Below are 27,391 nucleotides of genomic sequence, written 5' to 3' on the forward strand. Positions count from 1 at the left end.
TTAACAAACAGCTGTTTCCAGATGGCAGAATGATCACACTAGGAACTTATTCATTTATTTATGTTAGATATATGATCTAAAGTTAATATACTTTCTCTGGAAAAGTTTCTTAGGTTTGTCTTCATAAGAAAAGGGATACATATTTCAAAAAGGCGCGAAAGGTAAAGAATTACAGTATTTTAAATGTACAAGTAAAACTATGAATTGATCTCTGTTGACATAACTAAATTAGCACTACGAATTATAAGTTTGTTTATAGATACATCGAATATGTAGGTATCATGCTTTAATTGAAATTAAAGAACAAGATATATTGTAATTTGTGCGTAAATGTAAAACGAAAATGTGAAATAGAAATATTGTATTACAATATTGTACATACATGTTGTATAAATTTATTGCATGAATTTATAATTTATAAGTTATAAGTTATAAATAATATTATATAAGTTTTATTTATATTGTTATGATCTTATATGTACTATTCTTATTTCTGTCTATACAATCGAAGTACAAGATCTTTATTCTGTTTCATTTGTATAAGTGAGTTTGATTCTTGACATTATCTGGATTAGAGGTTATATTCCAAGTCTAGCGTGTTTGTTTATAAGTTGTTGAAGAACATCAAAATTCAAATTTTGTATAGTGTTTATAATTCATATGTTTCATCAAAAATTGTAAATAAAATTGTGTAATAAATTACTATTAAACATTTCTTTAATTTAATGGAAATTTAAAATTCAAATAATAAATTTTATTTTATTAGTTTCAGCATATAAAGCAAACAGAATGATAGAAAATAACATATCTAGTGAAAGTGATGAAGGAGAAATAAAATCAGATTTTGAAGCGGATTTCCAAGAAGAACTACATAATTTCCCCCACATTTTAAGATTTATTCAAAGAATGTGCGATCACATTAAAAAACAAAACAAAAAGATTGCCAAATTACGAAATAAACTCAATGAACATGTGAGAACTACATTTCTTAAATATAGTTTTTCTGTTATTTCTTATGTCTTATTTTATACTTTTATTTGCTCACAGAAAAGTAAAAAATTAATGGAAAAGAAAACCTTAATTGACTATGGAACTCAAACGAATCCATTAGAATATGAAAAAGAATCATGTCAGGATTGGAATATTAATAATGATAAAACATCAACTAGTATTATACAACAAGTTAAAGAAGTAGCTGAGTCTGCTTTGTTACAAACTGGTTTTGTCTATGAAGAAACTTCTGGTTTATATTATGATTACAACAGTGGATATTATTATGATGCAGTAAGTATGTATGCAATAACAGTATTAAATTTTCATTGATAATCCTTACATATTATAAAAAAAAATTGTTTTAGAAACAAGGTTTATATTATGATGGTAATACAGGTACATATTACTATTATGATGAAATTAGTGGAACATATCAATTCCATAGTCAAGCACAAGTAACTGTGAATGAAGCAGCTGCACATGTGAAAAGCAAGAAGGAGCAGAAAACTAGAAAGACAACCAAGGTTGGGTTTTAAATTATTGTTGTTACGTATCATATTTCTAAAGAAAATCGATCACATACAAGCATTTTTTATTCCAGGTTTCAGATGACATACATGAATTAATAAATGGCCTTTCAAACATATCAATTGAAAAATACAGGCGTCAAGCACTAGGTAATTATCCTATGCTCTTAATATGCACACATGTCTCTCTTGTAGGATGAGGGGAAGAAACGCAAACTTGCGGAAAGAGAAGAACGGTCGGAAGATGAACTTGAGGAGGGTGAATGTTCAAGCAATGATAGTGACAGCAATTCTAATGATATTACTCCAGAATTATGTACTAGTAGTGACAGTGACCATGAGGAAGATCAAGGTTTATTTTTAATTATTTTGCACAAAAATAAAAAAATTTTATTAAATAATGATTCATGGATTTTAATTTTCTTTTTTTGATTACATATATAATTGCTATTAGTTACATTTCAGTTATATAATTAATTGCAATTACAATATAATTAATAGAATAGATATACGTTTGCAAATAATATTTGGAATATTTTATGAATGGGAGTACATTCATTAACATTTTGTTGTAACGATTTGATTTTTTATTTCAGATTTAGCAAAAATCTATCCCCCATGCATGAGAATCATAGTTAAGGAAACCAATTTATCAAAATTAAAAATTGGGAGTCTCTTTTTTGTTGCATATACTGGTGGTTCAATTGGTCGTGAAGGTGATCATTCTGTAGTAATACCAGATATAAATATAAGTAAAGTAAGTTAAAAAGATTTTTAAGTTAACAATAAAAGTTTCTTTACGTATACAATATTATTTGTATAAGATATTAAGTAAAAAACTTCGATGTTTCAGCATCATGCTCGCATTTTATATAATGAAGATAAAAAAATATACGAAGTCATTGATTTAGGATCAAGAAATGGCACGTTCTTGAATGGTAAAAGATTGTCTGTGGCTAAGCAAGAATCTGAACCTCATGAAGTTTCACATGGTTCGATTATACAAGTTAGTACTACGAAATTGTTGTGTCACATTCATAATGGAAATGAAACTTGTGGCCACTGTGAGCCAGGACTTGTTCAGCAAAGCATTAATGCAGAAGAGAACAAAGCTTCTAAGAAAGACCAACACAAACAAGAATTGAGACGGCTGAAGCATAAGTTTGGCGTAGAAAAAGATAATGTCGCAAGTGCTAGTCAATTAGCATTGGGGTACCAAGACAGAGCGCAAAATCGAAGACAGTGCATCGGTTCTTTGAATCATCATGCTAAAACACAACAAAGTTCAATGGATACGTAAGTAACTTATTTGTTGTATTATGCTTTAAAACAATTGCAGTTAAGCAATTAAGATATATTTAAAACATATTATCAATGTTTTATTTTATTTTTTCATTTCTTTCCTTGTAATTCCAGATTTTTATTATTTCTTGTTTATTTTGCGAGTCTTCTCATGCAGTGTTTTCACTTACATACATTTCATTTATGTATTTGTTATGCATTTTATTTGCAGATCTATAGCAAAAGACAACAGGGGATTTAAACTGCTATCAAAAATGGGCTGGTCTGAGGGACAATCCTTAGGGAAGGAAAGAGATGGACCAACTGAACCGGTAAGTCTTCTTCCTTACAAATTTTGTATTTATTCTAACATGTGATTTTTTTACTCTGATATATTTACTATGATGTATAAATGTACCAATATTTTAAATGATAATACTTACATTTATAAACATATAAATTATAGCACCATGAAAGATAATAGGGATTTTAATAATACCTATGTATTATTATGTCATTTTATATTGGATTTTGTTGGAATTAATATATATCTAATTTATATTAAACGAATAATACAATTATGTTCCATACCAAAACGTTGATGTAATTCATAAAATAAGAATTTATGACTATTTTAAATGTTTCAAATATTTTGTCGCTTTATTCTGTTATACATCAACAAAAAGAATTTTGACCTAGTGTAAAAAAAATTCAGTTCATTTCAACGGTTCTTGTAATGGAATACGTAATTTTAAGATATTTAATCGTTTAAATATAACAGAAGTTGATTCGTTTGTAGTAAGAAAAGAAAACAAATTCATAAGTTTAACCATTTCTTTTTAAGTATATCATAAATATTGCATTGAAAATAATTGTATACTTTACAATAAAACAGTTATCTTTTTCGCAAATATAGGTATAATTATTACGGTACAATTCTACTTAATTATTCATATGTGAGAAAATAATAGATTAGTTAATTAGAACTACTATTTTACAATTATAATCGAAAAATTCAGCCTCGACAAACTTTTCGTAACAATTAATTTCAAAGTAAATCGAGTTCATCCTTCTATCGCAAACTATACAATATATTCTCCACATTCTCTAAAGATCAATATCTAACAATAAGTCAAAGTTGGAATATCTAGACAAGATCGCAACATCTAAATAAGACAGAGTACGTCAATTTTCGCTATTTTCTTGGATTTTTCCCTCTTACACCCTACAAATTCAAATCATATTATACAAAATCAAATAGATTGCAAGCATATTTCTAATACAACATGAAAGTTGCTTCTCGACTCAAACAATTCAAAATCTCCAAAATTCTCCTTTAAAAACAGAGTGGCGTCAATCCGAAGACTGACATCTCTCTTGCAGTATGTTCTAAAGTGTCCGTGTCAAATGTCTCGTCTTCATAGCTCTCAGAAATGGCTTTCCAGACGCCAGATGCCAACGGTATGTAAACGTCGACAGAGAATGTCGTTCTCAGCGCGCGTATTAGCGCCGCCGCGATGCCAATGACGTCAATCGGCAATTGCGATACGTTTCTCATTTCACCTTTCTGTCGGCCTGTAGCATCAAGCCAAACGTGGTGTAGCACGTGTGTCCAGTGCAAAAGGTGCATAGAAACGTCGGCCGCTTAGCCACTCATTAGCTGAACGGGGTCGTGTCGCTGCAATTCGCAATCCGGCCTCGTTCGCCTTTTTCAGGCGAAACGTGACACGCTAAAAACTGTGGCTCACCCCCTGCGAGTCTTTTCTGTTCCTCTACTGCTTCCACACCACCGTCACCATCACCATCACCACCCCCTGACTGACCCGTCCGATACACCGTACGATACCAATACACGTGCATCGTATATATGTGTAATACAGACATGAAAGATAGCGTGTGCAAAAGCCAGACAGCAAGCAGGTTCTGGCTGCCGGTGGTGCTGCTTACTCGTCCGGCCGCATCGCGTTTCGACGGCGACGAAACGAGCGCCGACGGTACGAGCAGAGCATTCATATGATAACGAGCGTAACTCTGCGAGACATGAAACGGAATAGTAGAGGGGATCGTCGCGAGGGGCAGAGACGAAAACGGGAGCAGCAGAGAGCGAGAGGGAGCGACAGAAGAGGTGTCCCCGGGTAATGAATGCAAATGTATTGAAATCCAAATCATTATTTTGTCTAGACGCATCGTATGCTCTATTGCACGCTCTGAGCTTAAGGAGAGGGGATGAGGAAAGGCACATAACGCGATCCTCCACGGGGGTGGATTAAGGGAGAAAGGAAACTAAGGGAGATGGAGACCGTTGTTTTCTCTCGTCTCTGTGTACCTTGACGCGTGTCTGCTAAATTTGCTTGTACACCTTTATCCTCCTTGATGTCCGACAACCTCCAGTAAATTTATCCGTGTGATGGTCTTCCCCCTCGTTGCAATCCTCGTTCCTCCGTGGACGACGATTCCTCTTCTACACTGTGTTTTTTGTTCGTAAAACACCGTTTGACTTTTGCTATTGTTGCACGATCCACGATGCATACCATGCCTTATGTAGAGACCGAGAGGAGAGTCAGTGCTTTTTTCTACGAGTCTTTAACGAGTGTGAAGTAATTAATATATTTTCATGCATCAGCTGTTTCTGTCCTTACCGTTTGTATAATGCAGGAAGCAATTTTACGGATGGTAAATGTACGTGTTTTACGAAAATTTGTGATACAGAAAAGTAAGTCGACTCGACTTCTTCTCTTCGAGTTATTGTAATTTTGTTGCAAAGGGAAATGGTACAGTTTCGAGCGTACATGTATTACGCGATTTAATCGTATACGTATAACTAGCTTTCAAGCAATTAAAGATACGTTAAGATCGCGTGATTTTAAGGGAGAAATATGATTTATGGCTTTATAATTTCGCGAAGATTATTATGATCTATCTTGGGCATGAGATCGCGTGATTTATTTGCGCATACGTATTTCGTTGCATATTTAAAAACGCACTTAATAAGTTGTTTCCTTGTTAAACATTTTTCGTTTAAAATTATGCATCTATTAATAAAACTATGTTAATTGCTATATAGTACATTGACTATTCATAAACACAGGTTCCACTTGTTTAGTTATGCTCATAAAGATATAAATTTGCATAAATTATATTATATTACGCATTTATGTGTCACTATCAAAAAATATCGATATTATATCTCACAAATTATACTGACAAGTATACATCTTATTTACCGATGAGATGAAACTTTAAATAAAATTGAAATCAAATTCGCAACTACGTAATACCGCGTTCATTCTCTTCGTCTAACCGCTTTACATCGCAACCAGTTGTTACAATTTTATATCGACTACCTCCGTTTTTACGTTGCGTACCTATTTCTGCAGGTTCTCTTTGTCGAACCTGTATGACCTACATCGTAAACTGGAAACACGTTCACGGTCGTAGAAAGGGGTGAAAAGGTAGGAGAAGGAAGAGAGAGACGGTTAGCTCTTGGAGGGTGAATCCGCGTGTTCACTCCGAGAGTTCGTAAACCAGACATTGTAAAGTTCTCGAATGGCGATTGACAGTAAACCACGAGCATGCGATAAAGTATAAAATTGTCCCGTACTATGAAAGTGCCTTTAACAGGTGTAGGTGGATGCGTGTCCTATCTGACCAAATGAAATCTCGGTAGGTTCGTTTATTTGAGTGCCTTCACTCGCGCAAGGTAAGGCGAGTACTTACTTTTTATTATTGGCTCGCGTAAAAGAGTCGATCCCTAACAAGAGACACTTGAGATAACAGGTCAATGCAAGTTTTATTAGCGTGCTGCTTTGACGTAGAAGGCTGTTGCTTCGGTAACGTGAAGTTAAGAATTAGAATAGAGGACTTGGTTTTTATTTTGCATACTTTACAAATGTCTTCAGTTATATGAAGTAAAGTGTTCTTTTGAAACTTTGATATTTATGCGTCGCAGGTTATTGAAATTAAGGAAATTTTTAATGAAAATATATAATAAATATTTGAGAGGTGCGTTTAAGTTCATTTAAGATTACTTAAGCTTCATTTTCGTCGTATTATCTAGCTAGATTTTGTATGTTCAATCCCTTCATTAAACCGCAGATATCTATGTAAACTAATATTTTTATGAAATAATTATAATTAAAAAGATGGAACTTTGTTATAATAGATCATATTAATAATCGAAATTTAAAATATTATTAGATTGTTGTTTCAAACATTTAATTTTCTTCATTTGGATTATACCGTGTCGCTTGTAAATAATGCAATAAGCTTCCAATTTATTGGGACTGTATTATACAACGTATTGGGATTGTAAAGTTGAACCGACTTGTAACGTCGATCGTTAAACAATTGCAACTGAAACGCAATAGATGTAACATGTTACAATTCGCTTCTATATGAGGCAGCCTTAAAGTGCATCCGGAAACTGCAACAATTTCATTTTATGGACTTTCGCGTATACCGGCTGTTGCGAGCCATTTCACGGTTACAGCGTGAATATCCACGGTAGTGCCTTTTACGATTTACATTCATTTCCATATTGCATTTCCTCGCCCTTTACAGTACCAGTGAGGAAAAACCTGATTGATTAATGACGTAATAAATAATCCAACGTAGTCTCGCAAAGGAATGAGGCTCGTGGTGCTTCCATAAAATCTTTCATTGGAAGAGCTTTCTACGATTTCTCTTTGAGAAGCATAATATTGCACGCGCGTTTGAAATTAAAAAGTTTTGTATCGAGACTGTGCATCAAGGAATTGGTTTTTATTATTTTGTCAGTTATATCATTTATCATTTTAATTTTTCAAATACGCTTAACTAGCAAAAAGCAACATAGTTTGATATCCATCGATATTTCTCCTGTGTCAGTGTTTCTTATATCTTGTACTTTCATACATGAATAATTGGCAGTACAAATCTCGATAAAATAAATTGATTTGGTGATATTCGTGGGTTTCATACGAAAATCACCCTTAGTCACAACTGATTTTGACCTGCCATGTTGAAAGCAACTTTCTAAACGTGATCCAAAGATTTAGATCTTACGACGATGGTGCAATAATGCGTGTCATTGATTAATTACATTTCCTGACTGAAAATTCATAGATTTTTGTCTTTTTATAATTCAAAGGAAATGCACACAACCTGTCTGACAAGTAGCGAGGTTGTCAATATATTAATTCCAACGGAATTCCGAATTCCATTTCTGAGGATGTTTGGAAAAATCATGCATTTTATTCAAAGTATCTTTCTTAGAGATCGATACCACTCCGAATATGGATACTTCGACATTATTTCCGATAGATAAATTTATGGGAACAAGTTGTTTGATTTTTAGAAATTCAACGTTAATTGTGTATTTGGGCAACGAAATTGAGAAATTTACAAAAGGAGAATTTGATTTTTGAGAGCCTCAAATATCTTCTTGTCCATCCCCTTCATCTCACATTTCTCCGATTCGCTTTCAACTTTCGTCTTTTCCCGGGATAATTGACGGCGCGTCCGAATCGAGAGTGTTTTGATTCGCGCCAGATCCAGCAGCGAGGAGAAAAAAGGAGAACCGGATAAAAGTGAATCGTAGGTCTTGACTCGCGACTCTCCCGGTCTCCTGTTTGTCCGCCAAAACCTGTTGCTGGCGTCCTCCTCCTGCTCGTTTCGCTGCCTTGTGCGCGCCTTCTATTCATCCACCGGTCCCTTTTTCTTCTGGCGAAAGTAAAAATAGTGGTAAGAGAAGAAAAAGGCACACGGGGCAGAATGCACGAAGTTCGTGCGTTGAACGAAGACGTAAAGGTCGGGCCAGGAAAAAGGAGTAAAAGGGAGGAAGAGAGGCCGAGATAGAGGGAGAAAGAGAAGAGAAGAGAGAAGGAGAGAGAGAGGGTTCTGAGCGGAAGTTGTACACCAAGTGTACGTGTGCAGTCCTGCCGCAGGTGGTACGACGGAACGCAAGGTCGTTTCGATATTATGTAATGCAAAGAGGCAGGAGAGTGCAAGGATACGGAGAGGATCAGCTCTCGACCTCCCTCGGTTGCCCCGGAGGGAACCCATTGTCTTTGGAATTCGGGACAACGTTGGGAGATCATCGTCGAAAACTGAGAAAAAAACCCTTCCTCCCGGCTACATCCAGCGTTTGCCTCTTTCAACCCGCAACTTTCTTTATCCGTAGGGCTTTGATTTTAATGCTTGCATGACGTACCGGGGAAGGTTACAGGAACTCTGGCGTTCGGGGCAGTAGTTATTTTAGAAGGACTTTTTTTAATCTATGTTTTGACTAATTTTTTTTAAATCGGGTTGTACGATCTTTATGTTTTAGGGTGGTAATGCGATTTTGATCCTATCTTTAAACGATACTTTTAATTTATTTACGTTCTACAGTACAATCTATATTTCGGTATCTATAAATCAATCTGCTTATCAATTACTCACGAGGTGCCTTTTAACGATTTGCAAATCGTTTTATGCTTCATGTTTTTGCGCGTTTATCATATCGTTCATCGATCCATGTCCATTCAAGTAAATATCTGCGTGTCCAAGTATCCATGTCCATATAATACAATGGCTTCTCTTTTGTGACGTCGTCGTCGTCGTCGATACAGCTTCGTCGGTCACGGCTGAACGATACAAAGTTATGCGAAAAAATGTGCAATCTTTATCTACGATCTTCGTTCATTGCCATGCCGGTTTATGCAGATATGTCGATTTTTGCCGGTTCTGATCGACCAGCTTGCTTCCACGGCACCGGTGGATTCGCATCTCCATGCTCGAACGATCCTTAAGGGCTCTCTACCCGCAACTTCTTTGGAAAGGGTATCCCCTCGTCCTCTTCACGCTCGTTCACTCACTGGAAATTTTCGTTCACGCATTCGGACACTTTCATTACACCGGCTAATAAACCCTCAGAGCGTGATAGCCTGATGTGCCGGATAAAGCGGCCGTGGAGCCTTCCGCGCGATTATAAGTCACAATCGTGAGCAATTAATACATCAGCCACCATAGATTAAGAGTTCAGCCGTGGCATTATGCTATATTACCGGTTATGGCAAAGATCAACGGTGATAAATTCTCATTGTGTTCCGCTAATGCAATTTTCCATTCGCCACTTTTTTTTGACGGCTTTTCTAATTTCTTTACGATAGGATGTTATTTTACTCTTTTTACGACGCCTGCTTTGGAGTAATATGTACACTGGAAAGAGCTTTGTTAGGCTAAGTTGATGTTAATGTGTATTGAAATGAAGGGTTGAATAACTGTAGAGAAACGAGTATATTATATACATATAGTTCTATGAGATAAATTGAAATTTTAGATGAGATTGTAAAAATAAATTAAAGTCGTATTGGTAGAATTGCAAAATGCACATAATATGTAAAAATACATAAAATAGGGCATAACTTTGGAATCGACTTTTGCTTGCTAGAACTTCTTCAAAATTTGACCCACGAGAAAGACACTGAATCGATGATTATTAGCGAAAGGTGAAAAGGTGAAAAAAGGGAACAGTTTTATAATCTTGTCTCGAAATGTAGGCATCTCGAGGGAAGGTATACGAGAAAGGACGAACGAAAGACCCGATGCCAGTCACTTAGTGAAATTTATTCGTCGATCTGTGTCCACTCTGTAAATTATGAAAATTACAGGACAAAATTTTTAACGCTCTTCCTTAACTTTAATTCTATATACTTGTGCCTATAAAGTTACTTCGGTACCACTTTTAACGGGTTCATAATTGCGCCCTTTTATATATGCTGTTCCTGGGCGTGTACCGCGTCATATATCTACTGCATTCTTTATATAAACTGGTTTTATTTATTTCGGATCGTTAACATTAAGTATTAACCGAGCCTATTATTTAGCTATCGCTGGCTTTATGCGAGATTTGTCGTGATTATAAATTTAAATCAAAAAGCAACATTTTACGATCGTTATATACACACTGTCGTGATATTTGTTTATAAGTGGTCATTTAGAGCTACTTTAAAAGGAATTTTTATACGATTTATTGGTATTTTATTTACATTGAAGCAGAAAATTGCCGATGTCTATCGTGATCGCGGTAAATGAAACATGTAAATTAAATAACATTATCGTACAAGTTTCCATAATATTCCTCTCAGTAATGTGAGTTTCTTAGAAACCTTAATTAAATTTAATGCTAAAATATCTGTGTTTACTTTTTCATGTCGGTTTATTACATACATATTATTATTTATATAAGGCAAATCTATAAAAATTGTGGTAAATAAATATAGATACAACTGTGTATTAGTTTAATAGAATTTTATTTCTGATTTCTTCGATTAGTCTGGCAAAATCTGTATTCTATTGTTTCAATTATACTAAACGAATATTAAAACTAAAAAGTTACAAAATTATATTCTCACGGTTTCTCTAACATAACGCTGAAAATATAAATAAATAATCGAGGAAAGGAAACACTATTGCGATTTGTTAGTTCCTCATTAGTATTCATATACAATTTATATCTTAATTATCGACTTATCTATGTATCTAGCATATCAGTTTGAAAGCAGCAACGAATAAATATTAAACTGCAAGCTGCTTACACTTAAAAACTTCTTCTCCTTTTAATTGCAAGATCTCATCTAGTAAACATCATGCACACTTCGAATTGAATTAATATCAAAGAAGATAAAATCGGTAAACATAGAATGTTGGCCAATTACCTTGAGAATTCTATCAGTGAAGAAAGAATCGATTATTCGAGTCTTGACAGATTATAACTACAGTGATGTGCAAAAGTCTCTGGCCAGATAAATTTTTCACTTTATATTTCGAAAGTGATATATAAAAGAATTTTAGCTAGCATATTGAGTATAAGATAGTTATAAAACGGTACTTATATTTATATTAAATACGAGTTAAAATTCTTTAAAATATCTCTTTTAACATATAAAATGAAAAATTTATTTAGCCAACAGTTTTTATACATCACTTCATTGTAAAATCATTTCATATGTAAAAGGAAGAAATGAGAGGATGACAAAGAACAAATACCTGTGACATTGAATTTAGTTTTATGAAATTTTATTACGGTAGAGACATTTAACCTGTGGCTGAACACTTCTCTCAAACATAAAGTATCCTTGGCATGCGAGCCTACTTGCATACGCCTGAATACGCCTGAGCCGATAGGATTTTTTATCCGCACACTCATTGCGTACTAATTTATGCATATACCAAGGTATGACATCATCAAAATCAATCTTCCGCTAAGCTAGTGTTGATTGAATGACCACTCTAGCAAGACCGAAGTTATAGATTCATATTTCATCGTACATAGAAAAGGCGTAAGGCGTTTCATGATAATTATAGCCATGACATGGAAGCTTGATGTGGATTCTGTAGTCGTGGTTGTTTTATGAACTCCTTTATTAATCATTGTTAATTTCTGGTACCGAAGAATGATGTTCAAGCTTGACACATTCGGAAAATCAATTATTTATTTGAACATGTAAAATCGACTGCTTCCTACATACATAGTATAGAGGCAAGTCTGGTTTCATACAAAAATCTGTCTAACCTATCCAGGTTAAAACATCGTCTGCATTTCTGCATCCTACCTCGTAAGAGTGATCTCGTCAGACCATCATAGTTCGGTCCACGTGGCTCCGTCGTATAGCCATTGGAGAGCAGCAGGAGCCAGATCGGTTCCTCCTCTCTAAATTAAATCCCGCTTCCGACGTGCGTCAGTCAGACGTCGAAATTTCCAAAGTCACTGACGAAGCATTCTTTAATCTCCTTGGGGCGAGTCTTCCCTTCGGCAGTTGCACTATCTACCTCCCTCTCTCCATTCCTTTCTCTCTATCTCTCTCTCTGGCAATACGGGCTAATTCTCCGGGGACAGCATGAATGCGTGTTTCACCGTGTGTCAGTTCAACGTGGGCGGCAGGGCAACAGAGGAGTGAGGAGGAGGAATGGAGGAAGGGAGAGGGTCTGTCCTTCTTTGCGCGCGTTGTTTTGTAACGCGAAGAGGGAATGCTAGGAAGGACTGACTATAGAGTGAATGGAGAACGCATAGGATTTATGGTACGCTAACGGATTGAGAGAACGGAACGGAACTGGAAAAAAGAGGGAGATAGAGCGAATGGGCAAAGAGACAGACAGATGCTGGGAGACTAAGAGAAAGAGGTGGTGGCGAGGACGACAAGGAGGAAGATAAAAAGGGAGGAGAAAGGAAAAAGGGCAAAGAGAGAAGTTGTAGCGGTGCGTTTCGTAAGGGGCGCGGGAGGCAACAGGTGGGAACCCACTGTCACAAATAAATCCAACACAAACGCCGCTGCCGTCTAGACGGCGATCTGCTGACTAACCATGGGTACCAGATTATCGCGCCGCTTACTTTCTCCTTCCTTCTCTCTCTCTCTCCCTCTCTCTCTCTCTGTCGTTTTTTCTCTCTTCTCTACCCCTTCACCGCTCTTCTTTTCTTTTTCTCGGCTTTTATTTCTCTTTTTACTTCTCTGTGTGTGTACCTCTGAGACAGTAGGCGATAGAGGAAGAGCGAAAATGAGAGAGAAAAACTTTCTGCGGATGATGGTGCATGAACGGACCAGAGAACGTAAGTACATACGGAGAATAGCGATAGCAAGAGAAGAGAGAAGCGTGAGAAAGATAAGAAACCCGGGTAGATAGAGGCAGGCAGAGACGACTCGTACGCACGACAGGATCAGAGATTGTGCAGGTGTCGTTACACACGCTCCCGAGCGTAAACGCGCTTGCACGTAACGCGCCGTTGCGGAGATAGGTGCACCGCTTGGCATGCGGGTGCACCGTCAGATTGTCCAGCCATCGGTGTCCGCACGTTGCTGCCATAGCGCCACAGATTGCCTGTTTACTCGACAGAATTTCTTTTCCCCATTGCCTCTGACAGATACCCGCATATTCGATTGCCCGCGAGTCCGTGCAAATGGTTCGACGTTTTATTAGCTTTTGTTTCGTTCTCGCTTTCGTGATTTTTCATGGTTTTATACTTTTTACGCTTTCGGTCTTCCGCCAGGATTCTAGTGGCATTCTGAGTGTTGTTCAGTTAGGATTCTGAAATTAAGTAGATCGTGGTTGTCTGATTAGTTCGATGATGTATGGAATATGTTTATTCGAGTATTTCTTAGATTTTATTATTTATTTTATATTTCAAAATTGCATATATAAGAATGGAGTTGTTTGCTTAACATCGTGTTATTAATAAATTTACTATGTATATCCGACTGTATATTCTGTATACTGGACAGGTAACCAGTAACTGTCGTAATATTTATGGCCGGTCCTGTATTATATTTTCGATTGTTTTTAGCTATATAGAATCTCTTCAATCGAGAATTAAATATACTAGAAGATCTATAGCTTAATTTAACTATTTCGCGTATGATTTGTATAACTTAAACATTTCCTGGTTATTGTACTTATTTGAATTCACAGCAGATATCAGAAAGGAGTTTTCCATCTAGACGTGCATCGAATCTGTGCTCGGTACGTGAACGCAATGCAGCCCTAAGTGCTTGTGAAATGAAGGGGATCGTATCGCGTTATAATGCAATATTCTCACGTTGCAAATATTTTAATCGGAGTACTGGAACGATACTGTCGAATGAAACATTCATTACGTTCTGTGAATGGATTATGCCGTGTAGTTCAACGTATTTCCGTTGCAGAACGAAAGTAACCTAACGTAGCAAGAATAAAACATTGATCATGTTTCCGCCACAGAATAGACTACATTTTAATATTTTTATTAAATATTTTCTCATAATTATGCATAATTATATACAAATATTTTGATAGATCATGAAATAATAAATTTTAAGCAAATAGTTATGTCATAGGTATCGCGATAAATAAAATTCACAGTTTCTATTAAATGAGATATAGATATATAAATTAAAATAGAATATTCTAAAATTGAGCGATTTAACCCAAATTTGTGTATCATCTACGAGCCAACGATGCCAAGTAAAGTTCATTCTACTTACACTATATAATACAAACATACATTATGTATCAAGGATCAAACTATAGGATCTAATCTATCTAAATAACAGAATGATTAATCAAAATCGGTCAAAAATCTTTGTTCGGAACGATTCTTTGGCAAGAATCCATTGGATGACGATTCGTGAAGGAAGAAGTCGAGTAGTTCGAGGAGTAGTATGCAGTCAGGATAAAAACCATGAGCTGCCAGAGATTAGCGAAAAATGTGGCGGTAAAAAGCGAGTAATAGGCGAGTTGACCGTGGCAGAGTCCGAGAACGGATCCAGCCATGGAGCACGATACCCCAGGGAGACACGTAGAGACGGAACGAAATTAACCGGAGCTCAGCCAGGAGGAACCGGACGCGAGCGCATAATGCTGTGCACACAGGAGGGCCGCACACGTGCGCGCATAACCACGTCGTCAGTTTAACAGTCTGTCCAACTGTGTGTACATCCACGTGTCTACGTGTATACGTGTACGCGACGGTAATACGTCCGTATGTCGGCTGTCCGTAACGTTAGCCAGGCTAGGAATCCGGCAGCCAGAAGCGGTCGATTGGTCTAGACGAGGTGTGCGTCCATGCCGCCGACACACAGGCGTACATTGTCCGAACAATCGACCAGGCCCGACATACAAATATGTACAACGAGAGATCTATTAATTACAACCAGCAGCAGCCGGCTCTGACTCGTATCGACGAGCGCAAACCGACCGTTCTCGGTGAATCTCGTGGAACGGGACGCAACCAGACAGCCCAGAAAGAACATAATTATTGCGCACGATCGGAAGTTCCTTTGGCTCCTTTTGATGAAATAATTGATTAAATGATTAAACGTTGCGACGTTTGCTGAAAGCAATTAAAGAGTGCGTTTTATTAGCGGCCGCATAAGCGCTTTGACCGAGGCTCGATTGGCCACTAAACAGAATGTTATTTAATTCGCGTTCTTCACTTTCTTTCCTACAGTGTATCAACTAAACGTTAAGGGTGTATTCGATAGATTAATCGGAGGATTAAGCCTTATTGGTGGTAGATTATTTCTCCTTTCGTTTGTTTTTTTTTTTTTTTTTTTGGTGAATGAGTAAGAAATATATTTGAAATGGTATTTGTAGTGGGTACAAATTAGTAGATGGGAAATGCGCGGTTTATCCGGATTTCCGTTCATCCGGATCAGACGTGGTCCCATTACTTCGCGGATATGAGCTTCCACTGCACATGCAATATGCAATAGGTTTAACGAGCTTCCGTAGTGAAATGCACAGATCATTCTATTTTCAAACAAAAACCCTGAAATAACAAATGTCATAACTTTTAAGGGATATTCGATAATGAATGGTAACATGTAAAGTTAGAAATTATATCTTTTTATATCAACTTATATTATTTATTATATACTATATCAAATTCTTATTAAATAGAACCATTGCTATTATAAATAATTTAACTACTACTCACTCATATCTTCTTATATACACTTACAACTTCCATCCTATCAAAAATAAATTCACATAGATTTAAATGTCGTGTACATTCTCCAATCAATCACACAAGTTAAATGGCGGATTTTCCCGACATTACTGTTGTCTCGCATCTTTTATATCAACAAGCAACCTGAACCACACCATGCCTAATACCTATCATGCATCCGTTTTCTTCGTCGAAGAACATCTCCACAAATTAACTTGCCGTCAACGTATCCACCTCCCAGAAGGGGTGACGTTAAACGACGTGTACCCGTCGGTGCTTTCCATCGCGCGGGTGATCGTCGCGATCAATCAGATCGGAGGATCGGAAAAAAAGGAGCTGCCCCCGCTCTCGGTGCGAGGTCTGCCGCCGCCGCGATTATTCGCTGGCTAGATACGTTGTTGAAACGCCGTCTCGTCGGAGGTGCATATCCTAGTGGTAGTCGAAGTAGAAGCGACGTATCGCCCGCACACACCGCACGCGATAGGTCGGTCCTCCTATCGCCGCCAGACGGCTTCCGTCTGGGTAAACACACCGACGTGGCGAGCAGCTTGGCTGGCAGGGCTTACCGACTACCTAGGGACATCCATCACAGGATTATCGCGCGACCATGCTCGCGCGCGGTCAGGACGTGCGGCCTCTCCTCTGTGTCTGCTCTCCATAAAGCCGCCAAAGCGTGCATGTGCAAGCGGACCGCATGTAAGACTACGTCTGCCCGCCTGTCTGTACGTCGCCTCGACGATTCATCGACGTGTACGCATTAAACGAGCATGGAATTGATTGATAAAGTAGTCGAAGAGTGGTTGAAAGAAAAAAAGGAAAAGAACATAGGGTGGAACGGGGGTGAACTGATATAAGGTGAAGAGATAAAAGGAATTGGGCTGGACGGAATAAAGATGTGATTGAATGTTTAGATCGAGGGAGAAAAGAAGCGAAGGGATGTTTTTCGAGTTCTGTGTCTTGCAATCTGATACAAATTTCGTTGTACTGCTAATTGCTATTGATTATATTATTGCAATTGAGGAATTTAAATTCAGTTATCAGGAATTTCAGGAATTTAAGTTAAGAAATGATGTTCGATGGTCACAAGAAGTATTTGTATAGCATTGTGTTTATTATTGCATTTATCTAGTAGTTAATTAGATGTCGAGTTAATGAAAACACTGAAACAACAAAGAGACGTTTCATTGAGAAGCAAGGGTGTGTATAAGTTCCTTTTGTAATTACTGTAAGTAGAATAAAGAAGAGAAACAATTATATATCAGATGTAGTGGTGTTAGAAGATGTATTGGAGATAATAGATAGTTTCATAATTCACGAATGAAATTCTATGAAAACGAAGAGGAAGACATAAATAAAGAAGGAAACGCAATGGTAGAAAATTGTTTGACCACTGTCGTCTGGATCTACTGCGTAATTGGTATGAATTAAACTAGACTGATTGTCGTCTGAATTATAAGTCTGTTATCATAAAAATCAAAGAAAGGCAAGAATAAAGCAAATATAAGGGACAAATATATTTATGAACTATTAACAATAATTAAAGAATTTCAAATACACGTACTTGTATATTTAATTTTGTATTCGCAAGGAATGATACAGCAAACATATTTCAGTCTTTTTATAAATATTTTAGACCGACAATGACTTATTAAGATTAACTAAAAATCATTTTTCTGAACTAAATATAATTAATAGGAAGAAGTAAAATAAGTAAAAAAAAAAAAAATAAGCAAAGAGTGCAACGTAACAGAATAGATAACGGATGTAGAGTGTACAAGAAAAAAGGAAGAGTAATGAGGAATACGAAGGAGAGACGGAAGGAAAGAGAATAAAAAGGTAATAAGGCAGGACATTGCAGTAACATCGTGTCGAGTTTGGTCAGGATGTGCGGCATCTCTGTGTCTGTCTGCTCTCCATAAAGCCGTCAAAGTGTATGTATACAAGCGTCTGAATGCCGCATGTAAGACTACGTCTGCCCATTTGTCTATATGCTTGTCTAGGACGGATGCACATGCATGTGTATGCATTCTGCGAACGAGACATATGAATGAACAAGCGACTGGCAACGATCTGTTGCCTCGTTTCACGAACGAAAGCTCCGTCTGGTCGTTTGTTCTATGACATTAATTGTCTGGTTTAACATTTTTTATGTATATCCCTCTGTGTTAAACTTATGTAGTATAAGAATTACTAGCTTAAATCGTATAAAGCGACCCGTAAGATGGATTAAATTAATTAATTTTGTTCAAATATTTAAAAAAGTTATACTATATCATATTCCCAACATTTCTACTTTGGTATTCGTATTGTAATTAAACATTTTATTCATCTATGTAGTAATATTGGATATTTTAACTAATGTAACGCGTATAAAATTATATTAGTTAATTTAGGTTACCGTATAATAATCTAATCAAGTTAGGTAATCGTAGTTAATTAACTATTAGAAATCTAGGAGGATAAGGCAGTTTAGAATTCCATTGCGAATTTATGAAACAAATTACAATCGTTTAAAATTGTAACTGGATTATCGTTTATCGCAAAAGAATTGTAGAATAATTCTATCATTTAAATGAGTCTTGATTCAGAGGCGTGCATCGGTGTACGTTTTACGCAAATTCACACGTATACATAGAAGCGCGGCGGGAAGTGGTGATGGTGACGAGGATGAAGGTACCTGCGCCTTAGTTTATCTAGTTTAGTCTAGCAAGTCCAGAGTCTATAGACGACCAAACACTAATTAATTCTGTGCAAACATGCCGCGGCTCAGCGACTAAGAGATCGTTGGCTCCGATGGCTGCGCAAGAACGTTCCTCCAAGAGTGGAGGATTCGTAGAGTTCCTGGAGTTTCATTTTGGACTTGCTTTCGAGTATTTACCAGGGGAAACGTTGACCGAAAGTAATTGGCCCACATTTTCCGAGTACAGGGCTTCCGCTCTTGCTGCTTTAAGTTATTTCAGTGCACGCTTCACGATCACCGTTGCTTTTAATTTGATCTACTAGAGAGGAGGAGAATGTTTTCTTATTTCTTTTGTAGGCAGAGCGCTCCTCTTCGAATTATTCTACAGAAAATAATTTTGGTAAAGCGATGTTTTGGTAATAACGATAAAAAAAATGCAACAATTTAGTCGTAGAAGCTCTATTGTGGTATTTATGTGTTTTTATTTTGATGTGGATTATTCGCTTTATCTATTTTTGTTTTTCTCCTGTAAAACTGTTTTACTGACGGATTAAGTACACAGTTGTTTAAATCTTTGCTAATATGAAAATAATTTGAAGTAATTGTTTTTTCTTATTGAACATTCTAAGCCTGTACCAATTATACAACTTTATATCGCAAATTTTTATGATATACAAATTTTTTAGCATCTTCGAACATTGGTGTTTAATGGATTAAATGTACATACATTCATAATCTGCTTATGGCTCAGCAATTAGAAATAAAATACCCTACAAAAGACACAAAATAATTCTTCAAACTACTATTCAAATTACTATTTTTACCATCTATTTTCCCAAAGCAATTTCCGGAAAGAACGACGTAATCACAGCATCGTTCCCTAGATCGAATCGTGCTGGCATGTCGTTCATTCAATCTTTGCTTCGACAGCTGCGTGTCAGAGAAATAGACTTTGTAGTAGAGAAAGAAAAGCGACATCCTTTGAAAGCCACCGAAGAAAAAGCGCGAAGAGATAGAGAGAGTGCGAGTCGCGACATTTATTTCTACAGGTAACACAGAGCGTCGCCTCCACCACCACCAATTCCATCGTCGACGCCTCTGGCAGACATAGTGGCGACGTTGTAAACGAGCAAAGTTTCGAACCCAATATGCTGTCTCCGCGCTCCGGAGAGCCCATATTCAACCTGTCAAGGTGCTTCGTGCACGTGCGTCCGCGTCTCGCTTCCCGGCATGCCAGACAGGCAAACCGGGACAAACTTTCGAACTGGCACAGACCGTCTGGCACCCTACCACCTACTGCCGGCGAACCCGCGAATTCTCAATATGTTATTGTACTAGCGGCACCGTTTTATCTGTGGATGCCTCTCCCAACTGGCAACGAATGAACGAACGACCGACTGTTGTCGGTGTCTGGCTCTTTCTCTCTCTCTCTCTCTTTCTCTCTCCCCTCCTCTCTCTCTCTCTCTCTCTCTCTCTCTCTGTGTTTCTAGCCTCGCAATTTTGCTTCCTCCTCGTCCCAAACCGGGTGGCCTGGAAGTTCAAAGGTGCATATGCACCACGCTGCGTCGATTCCGGCCGAGATGTCTCCTTTCTCTCGTTGGAAATCGTCGGCGCCGGTCGTGTATTGCAACGCTGCGCTGGTGGCCTGACTTCCTCGCCGACACGGAAACCAGCGGAAACAGCCCTGGTCATCGGCGTGATCTTGCGCGATCGAATTTGCTCGCTCGGGAATGAAATTTACTTTCGAGCATTTGGATCGTATCGGTGAAATTCCATGCTTGAGAAATGGGAGAAAGGTTTTATTCTTTTTGTTAAAGCGCTAAATTTTGTGTAGAATATAAAATAGATATGGAAATGTAATTAATACTTTCTAACTGTCTATTGTCTTTTATCTTTTCGTACGATAATCGACATTTATTAAATGTTACGATCATTTCGTATGTCAATATACTGTGGATTTTTAAAAGCTTTATCAGTGCTAGATATCGTAATAGAAGCTGTTATCTGTAATAGAATAGGAATTGAATAAGATTGCGGAAGGAAAACGCGTGGGTAGAAAAAATGGGTAACAGGCGTGAACATCATCGACGCGGCGACGAGTTTGCATCGTCTAATAGGAAATCACGGTACATTGCCTCCGCTCGCCTGTGTCATTCATCTAGCCAGCTTGGCCTATTTCCCTATTTTCCACCCTTTTAGTTCCCGCTTTGTCTCCGCGCATCAGTTTTCGCGTTTCGTTGCCAGCAGTTCCATGCTTTATTGTCTACTTTACAGCTCTTTTTGGACCAGACTACTATTATATATATATTTTCATAGCTAACACTGAAGCCTCGGATAAGATCATCTTTCTGTTGCATATATTTGAACAGAGTTACTGACGAATTGTCAAAACAAATTATAGTAGTTGTAACATAAAAAATTATAAAAAATTTAGAATTTAAAAAAGTTACAGATTAAAAAGTTTTTTCTTCCTATAAAAATTGGAGCATCTCAAGAATAGTTACAGAAATCAATTACGCAATATAAAGATTTAAAATCATGAAATCCGTAGAAAATTTAAAGTAGTTAAAAGATACGTTTCTAATTAATATTTAACTATTATTCGTTTGGAATTGGTTGAATTATTTCGAATCTTACGGCTGGTGTCGTCAAGACCTGGCTACAGCAATGATTCACACAGATAAAACAAAGAGTTTTCTCATAAAGTAAGTATGATATCTGGGTCGCGACATTAGAGCAACGATCGATCGGACTCGATGGAAATAATTCAATGATCGAACATTGTTCGGTTCACTTGGCTGTCTATAGCTTATATTACGAGCCGCTTCTCCGTTCAGACATCGATTTATGTCTGTCTGCATCGTACATAAGAAAACGGTCGCGCTGTTCCATCGTCCAACAGACATTTTTAATCCATTTTTAATAAGTAATCCGGGTATCATTGTCTGGTCCATCTGCTCATCGTGAGCAGCTGTGATAAGTTTAGACTTGAACGATCTATGGTCCACGTATTATACTGTCTCTTCTTTAAAAGATCGAATCGAGAAGATTGCTCGTGTCGCATCTTGTCATCTTACAACGAGATCAGTAAAGAATTAATAACATGAAAAGTTTTAATTTCTTTTTAGGAAGAAAAGATAGTGAGATACTTAATTGTAATAAAAATATTTAATAAGACAGAAAGATAATGTGATACATTTGTTAACCCTTACCTATTTCTATATTATATCGTAGTTAGATTTTGTATGTTCAAGTTTTATAATTAATAGAAAAAAACAGAAGGTTTTTAAAGATGTAAATTTTGATATAATTTTATAAACATTTACTGCTCAACACAATTAGAGACTTTTTCTTTCTCTGTTTTCGTCCATAGTAACTACTCTCCTCTTATTTTGAACGTTTCGTATTGACACATTTTCTAAAATTTATATAACTCAAAGGGGTTACACATACGAGATTGATTAAAATTCTATGAAAATGTTTAAATTATCCATATGTAAAAATTCTATTGATAGGTGTACTTTTAATAGGTAGACGATATGAATAATTATCCTCGGTCCAGTTACGGCTTAATTATCGCCAATTAAATCTCGTCGTACCTGTCCGCTACAAAAGCAAATGCTTCATTAATTCATTCAGAGTCAACGTTGCGTTAACATAATATTCACAATTTTTTTCAATCAGGTTGTATCAACGAATTTTGCCTTCTAACATAATAATTATAAAAGAAAATCTCATTGATTTACTTAATATTCTTATCATCGTTATTTCTTCATTCGCCTAGTTTCTACGATCTTACGAAGTTCCAAAAAATTAACAAATAAATTACCTAAATTACATAAAAATTCGGCCGATCTTGAAAGTGAGCAAAAGAACGGAAACTAATGGTGCAAGATTATAGCAGGTGGACTCGTCTATCGGGAGTAATAAAAGGCACGCGACGCGGCGTTACATAAAGGTTAGGTAACCGTTCAAAATTCACCAGGCGATGACTCAACGATGAGCCAACAGAAAAACTAATTCCGTTCCGAGATAACATTTCGGGCCGGAGAGATTAATCATCTTCGTGACATAAATCAGGTAAAATATATATTCGCGATGGTTCCATTGGCTATGACGGAGGAGGGATGAAAAGAGATGGAGACGAAAGAGGAAAGGTCGTCGTGGTGTTCGTCTTTTGCGAGCAGCGAGAGGAGAGAACGGACGAGCGAGCGCCAGTTATAATATATATAAGTGGTCTAGACAGGCCAGACGGATGCATCATCGCCATCATCGTCGAGCGAGAAAGCGAAACTCGAGTCGAGCCGTTTTGCTCCTGAACGTCTCGCGAGCTCGTCAATCGAGTAACGAGCGCTCATTTTACGCGCACGATAACGCGTCTGTCGCTCGATCATGATCCGTTCTCGTCTTTCCTCCGACGATCCTCCCTGTATACCTCCTTTTCGCGAATTCCTACTACCATCTTCGTCCTTTTTTTGCTTCCTTCGAGGAATCTAGTACGAGACACGATGACGAGAATGGTACAAGCAGAAAATTTCCATAGCAGAAATTCTTGTTGTTAAATGTTGGTTAAAGTACTGCAAGGATGTGATATTTTTAATAGTTTGGGAAAGAGATTGTGTGAATTGAATATTTTTAGAAAGTTTTCTGTATAAATAGCTGAGGAACAGGATGATACGTTGAGGTTTCAATAGAGCGAGGATTCACAATCCTATCCCCTTTTATATAAGATCGATGTTACATCTATTAGTAGAGTAGTAAATAAGTAACTGCTAAAAATCTTCGTGGTAAAATTTTCTATAAAGATAATTGTAACTAAAAATAATTACAGCGACTCGCAGGGAACACCGTGCAACCCCTTTGATGCTTTGATGCTCTTCCTTGATGATCGGTGAACTACAGTTTGAGAATCTGAATGACGCTTTTGTTTTCTTGGAAAGTTTAATTACCTAAGAAATTTCTGTACCATGTTATAATTAATGATTTTGAAGAGTTGGTTACAAGCTTTTTCTTATGTATCACGATTACGTAAGTTTAATTTTACACCAACTGGAAATTAATTCAATGTATGCCTTAAAAAAATTGATCAGCAATTAAAACGGTACTTTTGCGGTAAGAAAATCGTAATAATCAATACAGTGACTGAGTATTTATCAAACCCGTGTTAATTATTATATTTCACCATTCCTTAGTTTACCGTTTCTTTAATGAGTTATTTCTGCGACTTGGCGAATTCCACGTAGGCGAAAGTAAGGACACTCGACTCTGTTAAAGTCTAAAAACCATTCGTCTGTATTGCATTTTGCAGCTGCTTCAAACTTATAAACAAGGTTCTTTTAAGTTACAGCGAGTAGGCAAAGAAACTTTATGAAATGGATCTTGAGATTTTCCGAGGCGCTTGACTTTCTGTGAAACGACTCCGAGATTCCTTGTAATTTCTAGTGGTTAATATTTAATACGATAAATTCAATTCCCATCATTCTAAACCTTTCCCTTTAGCGATTTTTAATTATTACTTCTTGATTCACTTATATAGTCGCTATATAAATAGAAATCATAAATTCAATACAATTATACAAAAATTCTTATATCTGTCTCATCAGATCAGTTTCTATTTCGAATACCAACCATTCTGAATCACTGTAAGAAATTTAACATGTTCCACTTTCTATCTAAAATTTTATCTATGTATATTCTCAATTAATAATTTGAAGCAATTAGAGCTAATGACTACCGTAAGCAAATAAATTTTTATTTGTTAGAAGAATGTACGAAAATGTTTGTCCCGACTAGAAAGGCAAAAGATGCTCCTTTTAATGAAAGTGTATATATAGCAAATTTATCTTTATCTCTCTTGTTTATATTGTATCTCAAACTGACAAATTTTCCTTTGATACTTTTATCGTCTTTCTCTGGTCTTATTTTTCAATTTTATTATCATTTCATTCGTCTCCGGTTTTGAGGCACTTTTCTTAGATATTTTTATCTTCAGCCAGATCGGACTTTGTTTTCGTGCTGAAATCCTTTCGTCGTATTTTCTTTCTACACTCTTTCCATTCTTTCATTTTCGTCTCTTTTCCTTTCAACCAAGTAAGTCAAGTGTCGACAAAGCTAGATAGGGCCTCATTTACAAGCCAGACGGGGGAGGCCACTTGCCCTAAATACGCGTCAAGAGAGGGTATTCTGCCCAGTGGTTGCGACTCGAAACTTAAAATAACCCTTCCCTCGATAACACCCGTCGCCGAATAATCTTTCGTTTCTCCGTTCTTCGATCTCGTTTCTTCTTTCTATTTATACTATAGAGATGGCGCGAATAAAGTATAGCAAATAATATACAATTAAGTAAATAGTCTGTTGTGTTTGGTGCTTAAATAAATAGTAGAATTGACCTTTATAGTTTGATTAAATTTTACTTTCTTCCTAAACATTTTATGATATACATATCATAGGCGGAAATTCAATGAACGTGGTGATATTTTGTATTACATAGAGGCTGTCCTTGTATCCTTAATATTAAAAAAATACCCAGTAACTACAGTTAAACTACGTGAATAATCTATAGTATCCAACCGTAACGTCCGCTTGCTATAATTAAACGATAGGATAAGGAAGAAGAAAAAAATAAAAACGCATTTATGTAAAACAGCGTATGAAACATTATGTGGGAACAATTATCTGCTTATCTCGTATTCATTTATGTTCTTTGCTTGCAGGTACCTTTGACGAATAATCCGAGCAAAACCGGTCTCGGCGCAACCAGCGAATTTCCTACAATCGAGCTAGATTCTACGACGGAAAAGAAGCAGGCGTTATGGCGAAAGACCCAGCAACGTTACAAAGAAATAACCGACCATGCGAAATAATTGCACCGTGAACGTTTGTCGGGAAAAACGCTTGATTTGCATTGCACGCGCTTTTTCATCGTCTGTCACGGTAAGCGAAGACAATTACGTTCGACCGTAAAAATTCTCATCATCGTTATGTGAAATACGGAATTTTGAAAAATTCTAACGCTCATTGCTAGATGATTTTTGAATCGTATATGCATAGAAAGTAAATTTGGCGGATCGAGTGCAAAATAGAAATAAAAGTGTAAAGTATAAATAAGAATATGCCAAGTTTTTAATGTTATATATGAATTTCTCATTATCGTCTTATAATTTTTCTCTAGTATGAATTACAAATATTTTTGTAATAAAGGGTATTTCTCCCAATATGTTTGCGTGTGTTATGAGTTAGTGGTTATTGAAATATTATTAAAAATTGTCATGTTCCTGTTAGAATATGAGAAAATGATCTCAATTTAAGGATTAATATATATAATAAGAGTTATAAATTGTATTGGTTTTTTTATTTATTGATATCCGCTCCGTGATTATTATATTTTTATAATTAGATGACATATTGGAAATTTATTATTTCATATTTTCTAATCCTCTGTCCTAATTTACTTTTTCATGATACTCCTTATTCTTCTCTTTTTGTAACAAATAAGATAGCTACATGTATCTTATATTCCCGTATCTGAATCCACCCTTTTTCTTTTCACAAACAATAGTCTTCTATCAATACGTATTATGCAATCATCACTTGAGTTTTATTACATTGAAATAGGAAATCTCAATCTTGAAACTTTTTATAGACCTTCTTTAGTACTAATTGTCTTCTATGTACGTTTTCAGATTGGTTCCAAATTTTGCCAAAATAATCAGGATAATCGTATCTCGTTACAACGATAAGAAAATTCCAAACAGTTTCGTATACGATACATAATATATCTATTCTAAAAAATTTCTATGCTAAGCATCCGAATACTTTCGTAAGCAACTGTATGAACAATTTTAACAATTCAAAGCTTCCGTCAATCACACAACGATTCTATTTTTTACCATCATTAAGCTGTTAATATCACCATGAAAAGTAATGAGGGAAACGATGGGGAACAGAGGAAATAATTGCATCTCGGATCGAAAACACGTACGGATTCGTTGCAATTGAAGCAAAGAGAGTCTTAGACCGTTCATTTCATCCAAGACACGGTTCGTTTCTCTGGACACTCCGGTGCACCGGCGATATTTATAAAGCAAACTTCACGGTGCAAAGACCTCGGCGCAAGTGTACCGAGCCGAGCCGTAAGTTTAGGCCAAGCCCTTAACTCCTTCGGCACATCGTGCGGTTTTCATAATAAACTACTTCCAGCGACGCTCGATCTCCATTATTTTTACGGCGCGCCTCGTGGCCACGACGTTTGTCACGATTTCCAGGCGGTTCGCGACCGGAACCACGACGCTTGCAACTCCGTTTTCTGATCGGTCTATTAAAATTTCTGCATGATTTAAACGCGTTCCCTACACGTGTTTCTAACAGTTTTTTTTTGTTACGAGTTTTGCCACACGACACTTATTTCTTCGATATATTTGAATTAATATATTCACGATCAATTTCACAAATAGTCGTGTACATGTAAAT

General features: G+C 36.7%; 1 protein-coding gene across 5 annotated transcripts; it reads left to right on the plus strand.

Moving 5' to 3' along the window:
• Positions 1–26: 26 nt before the first annotated feature.
• On the plus strand, positions 27–27,391 carry LOC122567633 (angiogenic factor with G patch and FHA domains 1). 5 transcript variants are annotated; one of them, XM_043726415.1, is made up of 9 exons: positions 27–161; positions 767–972; positions 1,048–1,288; positions 1,390–1,517; positions 1,716–1,872; positions 2,117–2,277; positions 2,374–2,816; positions 3,034–3,133; positions 25,636–27,391. In XM_043726415.1, the coding sequence occupies exons 2-9, from the start codon at positions 790–792 to the stop codon at positions 25,783–25,785; spliced, it is 1,563 nt and encodes a 520-aa protein (XP_043582350.1). In that variant the 5' UTR covers positions 27–161; positions 767–789; the 3' UTR covers positions 25,786–27,391. The 5 variants fall into 5 exon arrangements, with proteins under 5 accessions (XP_043582350.1, XP_043582351.1, XP_043582347.1 ...); XM_043726416.1 differs by lacking the exon at positions 1,716–1,872 and adding an exon at positions 1,595–1,670 and having other exon boundaries at positions 28–161; positions 1,048–1,284; positions 1,359–1,517; positions 25,636–27,390; XM_043726412.1 differs by having other exon boundaries at positions 29–161; positions 1,048–1,284; positions 1,359–1,517; positions 25,636–27,387.

Source organism: Bombus pyrosoma, linkage group LG5 (genome assembly GCF_014825855.1).
Source record: "Bombus pyrosoma isolate SC7728 linkage group LG5, ASM1482585v1, whole genome shotgun sequence".
Classification (NCBI taxonomy): domain Eukaryota; kingdom Metazoa; phylum Arthropoda; class Insecta; order Hymenoptera; family Apidae; genus Bombus; species Bombus pyrosoma.

What these genes read in the sequence shown, in the direction of transcription:
- LOC122567633 (XM_043726412.1), top strand. Translation starts at nt 790, where the DNA reads ATGATAGAAAATAACATATCTAGTGAAAGTGATGAAGGAGAAATAAAA. An exon ending in CAACAAAGTTCAATGGATAC is followed by an intron (nt 2,817 to 3,033) that starts GTAAGTAACTTA and finishes TTTTATTTGCAG; the next exon opens with ATCTATAGCAAAAGACAACA. An exon ending in GAGATGGACCAACTGAACCG is followed by an intron (nt 3,134 to 25,635) that starts GTAAGTCTTCTT and finishes CTTTGCTTGCAG; the next exon opens with GTACCTTTGACGAATAATCC.